The sequence below is a fragment of the Falco peregrinus genome, chromosome 3 (assembly GCF_023634155.1).
Source record: "Falco peregrinus isolate bFalPer1 chromosome 3, bFalPer1.pri, whole genome shotgun sequence".
Taxonomy (NCBI): domain Eukaryota; kingdom Metazoa; phylum Chordata; class Aves; order Falconiformes; family Falconidae; genus Falco; species Falco peregrinus.
Genome location: NC_073723.1, coordinates 96,119,624 through 96,126,541, shown reverse-complemented (window position 1 = coordinate 96,126,541; position 6,918 = coordinate 96,119,624). Strand labels below are relative to the sequence as shown.

Here is a 6,918-nt window from a genome sequence, read left to right as displayed (position 1 = left end):
TTTTTTTCCCCACATAGAGACAAAAGTATAAAATCGAGGCATTTTTGCTGATGTGATCTGTAACTTGTGAAGTTATTGTATGTTTGCTTAATGGTTATAACCTCAGAGTAGAGGATAATTCCATCCTTTGAATGGAAATTCCGGTGCAGGGAGAGAGGTGCTAGTGGGACTGATGTAAATGCAGGGTCACAGAAGCATTCCCGACTCTGGCAGCTTTGGTATTGTAATCTTCAAGTTAGGTGTATTCCACAGCAAATTCTGTGTTGTTTTGGTAGTTACTGCCTGGGGGTAGGAATTACCTGCTTCTGGGCTACTTCCACTCCAAACCACATCTTTGTTCATGTTATTTCATCCGAGCTTAAACTATGCTTTTCTTGTCTATCCTGGTTTGTTGGGTATTTTAATGTGAACTGATGCAAGGTTCTTTTCAAAAAGATAAGTGAAGGAACAGTATTTTGCTCTTTGGCAAGACAGGAGCAGGGACTGCAGCAGGAAAAGACCTCCCATCCTGGCAGGTTTCTAGGCTGGTGCTCTGCAAGCCTGTGTGTTAAACCTAAGGGTATTAATGACTGTGTGCGGGCTGAAAATTCAGATGCTCTCCCTCTCCTTTGTTGCAGGAGGAAGTGTTTTCTGCTTGCAGGTCTGAGAAAGGGCAGGCTGGCATGGAGAAAGAGGTAAGTGAAGAAAACCCATGCTTTAAAACATAAAAATTAAAGGGGCTAGTCCTAGCATTGCTATTTCATAATATTATTTGTAGTGTCATGGGAGGGAAGTCAGCAGACGTGTAGTCTCCTTCATATCATTGACAAGTCAAGGGGATGATTAACGAGAGTACCAGACAATGTAGTGGTAGGAGAAGGCCCGCAGAAGTTAAACAAAAGTGCCTTCAGAATTTAGAGAATTCCCATGATCCATAGTAGGACCTCATTGTGCTTGTCTACTGTTTCTATTTTTGATTAGATTTATAAACACAGCACCACATATTTTCATGTGGCTCATAGCCCCAGGGCAGAGTGAGATTGACTGCACTGAAACTGTGAGGCTTGTGAATTTCGGGCAAGGGATGGAGCGAAATAAGTAGTGTAATTGTTTTTGTGGAGTGACCGTGGGACCTCCTCTGTTCTGAATTACACATGGTTCAACCCTTTGACCTAACCAACCTCAGCAATGCCTGGTAGATCTCCTAAAGCTGTGCTGAAAGGTCCTATCAGTGACATGTTGGAACATTATCTGTCATGTGAGATGTGTGCCAACAACCATATTAAACTACATTAATTACTAGTGAGGCCATGTTTGTGACAATCTCAACTTCATTTAACCCATCATCATGTTAGTTATTGTTTAAACAGGAAGTACAAATGGGGACAATTTCTGAAATCAAAATGCAGCACCAATGTTTTCTTTAATAAATTGTATGTTTTACTTTGTTTTACTTCCCTTCTATTTTTTTTTCCCCAGCACTTCTGTTCTTGTCATCAGCTGTGCTGCTTGAGTTTTTTGAGGGCTTTTCTATTTTAAGAGCAAGCAAGGAAAAGACGACTACTTAGTTAACTAAACTAATACGCCCCTGAAATTGTTGTTTCTTTCAATGCAATTGTAAATGATACCACAGTTGACTGAAAGCTCCTTTTCTAGCAAGAAGCAAACATGCTGAGGTAGTTTATGTAAAGTAATAATAATAATAAATAATAATAATGATTTTTGTACACCTTGACGTACGCCTTCACTGCTTTACACCCCAGCTAGTGTGTCTCCACATGGCAACACTTGCACACCTCTGGATCGGGAGCAAAGCGTGCATTTCTCAGAGAAATTTGCTCATAGATCTGACCCTGTAGGTAGCAAAGTGTACTGTGAGTTCTCAAAAGGCAGCCCCGTATGTAGAAATTCAGAAGGATTCTTTGCATGTGGCCATTTGCTGAAATAATTCTGAATTTTATAGGGCAAGAGTCAAAAGCTTGCCCGCGTGCTCCTGCACGGGCAGCGCACAGGTTCAGTCATGCCTTGCTGTGCCTGATATTGCATTAGACTAGACACATGTGGTTACATCTTCCACCTACACACCGAGCTGCTCTTTTTTTTTTTTTTTTTTTTTTTTCCTTTAGCCTCGTTCTCTAGCTGGAGTGGGCTTAAATGAGGTGGGTACTTGTTTATTTATTTTTTTAATTGCTGCAGAGTCAGCTAAAAAAATACGTTTGACCCTACTAAGTGTCATTCTCATTAGCAATGAAGAGTTTGCTCTCTGCAAAATCTAACATGGAGTGCTTAAAGCAGACAGGTGCAAATTACAAGCTGGTTCTCTTTGGCTGCCATCCCTTAAATAGACAAAGTAATAGGCTTGGAGAAAGAAAAAGGTTCCAGCTCCAGCTGCATAAAGGAAAGCCTTAACTGGGACTTAGCAGCTGGTTGCAAGAATTAAATGCTGTAAATACCAACTAACGGGTTTGTGTGTGCACGTTCATAGAGGAATTTATTTTTAGTAAGGCTCCATCCTTTTTTATGTGAGAGGATCGTTCTTTGAAAACTGTGCTCTGCTTTATGTTGAAAGGCTAATGCTCTCGCTGAAGTGAATGAGAACAGAAGCCAACATACCTGTTCCTGTTTACCATCATTACACTCCTTAGAGCATTTCAGGCATTATTAGGTTCTTGGAGCCCTACCAGATTGACAATATTTCCAGCTACTTCTCTTTTGGCTGTATTCAAACAAGGCCCCAAAGGAAAAAAAACAAAACCAACAACAAACCAACAAAACCAACCAAACAACCAACCCACAAAAAACCCCATGGATGAATCTGCTGAGCTAGTTTGCTGATGTTAGAAACAGTTGTTCATATTAGGAACACCTAATTTAATTTCATGAAAGAGACATAACATGCCAGTATGTGTATGAATCTAAGGTATGCATTTCCTAAAAGGAACTAAAACTCTGTCATTCCAAAGTTGCTCTTCTTTTTGACTTCCAGCTTGCATGGGGACTGCTGTCTGGAAGCAGTAACTTTAACTTTAACTCTAAGGCTGCTGATGAGGTCTGTCTGTGTGATCTTCGTAAGCAGATAAGGGTAGGGAGACAGCTCAGAGCAGAGCTTGTTTACAGCAGGACAGAAGAAAACAGCTAGACATAAATGAGGGCTGACGGTTTCATGAAGCACAATTGGTTGATCACAGATTCAATATGACTGCCCTGAACTGAGCGATGATCCGTACAGTATGCAAAATTCACTTTCTTGCTGGTCTGTGCCCACCAGCCTTCCAGCAGCTTTCCCAGAGCCCCTCAGCCACAGCTTTGAGTGGAACCAGAGCTGAACGCAGCATTGTTGTACCCAATTCCTTTTGACAACAATCACATTCTTTTAAAAACTTCATAGGTTTTAGTTGTCACTGGTTATAAATGAGGGTTTTTTTCCCTCACTGTTGCTGCTGCTGTTGTTGTGGTGCTCGCTGCTCTCCTCAGACCCGAGTGCAGTGGTTTCTGGTATTCCCGGTTTTCCTTTGTTTCAATTGGTATCGGAAAGCAGGCGGTGCGTTTTAATGATGACGGCATGCAAAAAGGCATTTTAAAGGTTTAGGTCACTTTTTGAATGGCACACTGATTAGTCTGCACTGTGCTCAGACAATTCTAATTCCCTGTGCCTTTGCTGTAATGCAGCACACTCCAGGTAAAAAGGCATTTTTTTTTTTTTTTTTAAAAAGTTAAAAGGCAAGACTTTTTATTTTTCACTAACCGTGGTGGAGCTTTGAGATAGGATACGTTGCTATCAGCAGCAACATCACCCTTTAAACTTGACTTTGCAAGCAAAGGACATCCCCTTTCTGTGTGCTGGTGGTGGATGGACAGGTCTGACGTGTATATTTGTGGATGCAAGCTGGACCACCTCCACCGCAGGTGTAAACCTGCACAGCCTTTGTGTCACTTGAGGTTCTGGCTTCAAGTGGTGTAACTTCACTTCTCTGTAGGAGTGCTTTTTTATGCTTATTTTTGGATAATGTACTAAAATTAGAATGGCGCTTTCTGTACAGATGTGCATTCACGTACCTTTGTCTGGGTATGCTCACACAACTGGACTTTGCCTGCAAATATGGCAAGTGCTCACTGAAATGATTTTATTTAATTTGCTATTGGAAACATAAGTTTTGCAGGTACATGTGAACTGATTAAAGAACAATTGCTTTAGACATAAATTTGCATAAATACATATATTAACTAGTAGTGACTAATGATAGAATGAATATAAAATGCAGCTGGATAATTTCCTACCTGTTCTCTGATGAGAAGGCAAAGTGTCATAAGGGTAGGGGGGCTGGGGAAGGTAACCTAAAACGAAGAGAAGGGTGGGGGGAAAGAGTGTAATTTACACTACTTAAAAGTGCTCATGTGTAAAAGAGACAAGGATGAGGAAACTGGCTGGAGATAGGTATGAAAGGAAAATGTCTTCTAATTTTCTCTGAAGCACAAAGTGACAAGAACATGTATTGATTAAACAAAGGCCACCACCAAAATACTCAGTTATTCAGTTATGTTGAGAAGTAATCCTGGAAGAATTCCTCTGTGCTGTTGAAAATCAGGCATTGCTTTCATTCGAAAAATACGAACTCATGAAAGGCACCTTTTCAAAACTTGATCACGTTAAGGGATGAGAACATCATTTTTTGTAAGTAAGTAGGAGTCACAACTCTGTTATATCAACTACTTAAAAATAATTATTTGTGTTTGTATGAGTGAAGTGTCAAAGAATGTAGTCTATTGTGTCCCTAAAAAAAAATAAATTGGTGTTAACTATAGTGAATACTTAAAAAAAAAAAAAAAACATAACAAAACAACTGACCAACCAAAGAAACCCCCCAAACAAAAAACTGCGAGATAGACACACACACACACTCCAAAACATCAAACCATACTCTGCATCTTTATTAGATGTGGGGGAGGAGGAATACTTTTTTTCTTGTTGTGAAAGGAGCTTATGCATTTTGCAGACTGTAGCAATTGACAGTTGGCTATGGCCAATACAGCCTGCAATTGGTTTTGCTAGGGAAATCTAGTGTGCGGAAGGAATACATAGCATATAATGCAGATCATCTTAATTCTGTCAAAGTTACAGATGTAAACTGATTTACACCAGTTGGAGATTTGTCCCAGAATTCTTGTCTAGATGTTGTTTTCTTTAGCTGTTAAAGTTAAGTTTAAGATTTTGTGTGGTGATTATATGCAGCATAATAAGAATAATTACCACACAGCAGTGTTACAAATACTGCTGGAATCTTTAAAACTGACTCAATTAAAATTTTATGGTATGCAGAAATGCAGCAATGCTTTAATATTGGAAAAGGGGTAACATTCTAAAGATACTAAATGAACGAATATGTATTTTTTTGAAAGATTTTTCAGTTGGGAAAAAAATCAGAAGCAGTAGACTGAATTTCTGAACCCATTGAACTTCTGTCAAAATTATCATGACATTCAGTTGTGCTGCATGTGACTTGTAGGAATTATTTCTGTTACAGTATTTATTTATTGTAGCTTTCAGAATGTGTCTGGTCATTTTTATGCATATTTTCTTTTTAGTAGGATAATAGACTTAATTTAGAGGAAGTCCACTGTTTTCAGAATAACATATATGCGTGTGTGTGTGTATATATCTGAGGATATTAACATCTATTTTAATCTGTCTATTGTATGGTTCAGTTATTTTGGACAGATTTATTGATTGTCTGCTGCAAGTGCTGTTTTTTTTACTGGAAATTGACACCCACAATCAAACAGGAAAGATGGATGCTATAAAAATTGCCATTTTTCAATGGGTCTTGTAATTAATCCCTCTGTATTGACAGTTTTCAGGAGCTGTGTCGCCAGGAGTGGTCTTTATCACTGGACAATTAAGCAACTGGCTTGAAAAAATAATGCTGTTTTTGGAAGCTGTCACATGACATTAGAAAACAAATGGGTCTGAATTCTTTTCTTACTTTGGTTTTGGCTTTGATTAATACCCCTTGATGTGGTTTGATTTAGGTATTCTTTGCTTGCTTGGACTGTTCGTGTCTGTTACAGGGGTTTGTAGCCACGCACTAGCCCACACGTGACTCCTGCTAACGCTGCCCAAGGTGTTATGCAAGGACAATGTTTAGTGCTTGGGTCTTCCTGGTGGAATATGTGACCACATGTTTTTGAGCCTTGCTTTCCCACAGGAATATAACATGGAACTCGTCAGAGTTTAGGTCCTCCAAGATCTCCTGCTATTTGTTTTCACTGTAACCATTGTTGACATCTCTCTAATATTAAACGAACTTTTCATTGTTGTAATGAGTCCTGCTTCCCCTCTGCCCTGGGCTGTGACCTCTCTTTTGCGACATCCTGTTGTAAATTGTTTTGGGGTTATTTTTATTTTATTGCCTCGTATGAAAGGGTAGAACTTGTTCGTTTTTAGCTGCTCTGTGATGAAGAAGCACGCTGATTATGTAAGTGGACCTAGAAAAGAAAAGAACAGGGGATGTCAGGGAAGTCTGTCTATAAATACGCTGCATAACCAAACTTTTCTAAATGAAATGCTGCAGTTCTGCAAGTGAAATAAAGCAGTTGCTGCTGAATGCATACTGTAAAGACAAGTCTTATAATGTTCTTCATTTGTTGAGGTTTCTTTGCATTAATTAAAAATGGGAAAAAACAAAGTATTTTAATGTGACCTTCATTTGGCATTTGTTTTAACTTTTCTTCTATTTTATTTAATTCTTCCACTTCTGTTGTTCAATTAGTGTTTGACCCCTTTAGCAGAGATGTAAATTAAATGACATTTCAATGCCATCCCATATTTAAAATACTGTGTTAGTTGTGGATCATAAAGGATGATCTTCGTTCTTTAGCTAATTTATTCATTTAACAATTTCCCTCCAGAAGTTCCAGCAGAAGGCTCTGAAGCAAACTAAG

The 6,918-nt window shown here is 38.9% G+C and overlaps 1 protein-coding gene across 1 annotated transcript in view; it reads left to right on the top strand.

Moving 5' to 3' along the window:
* Positions 1-662: 662 nt before the first annotated feature.
* The window catches only part of LOC101916540 (orofacial cleft 1 candidate gene 1 protein homolog), an 81,848-nt gene continuing 75,592 nt past the window's right edge, over positions 663-6,918 (top strand). The window contains exons 1-2 of the mRNA XM_005239092.1: positions 663-674; positions 6,886-6,918. The exon at positions 6,886-6,918 is cut by the window's right edge and continues 34 nt beyond it. Coding sequence (XP_005239149.1) covers positions 663-674; positions 6,886-6,918 — 45 coding nt within the window. The remainder of the gene's footprint in view (positions 675-6,885) is intronic.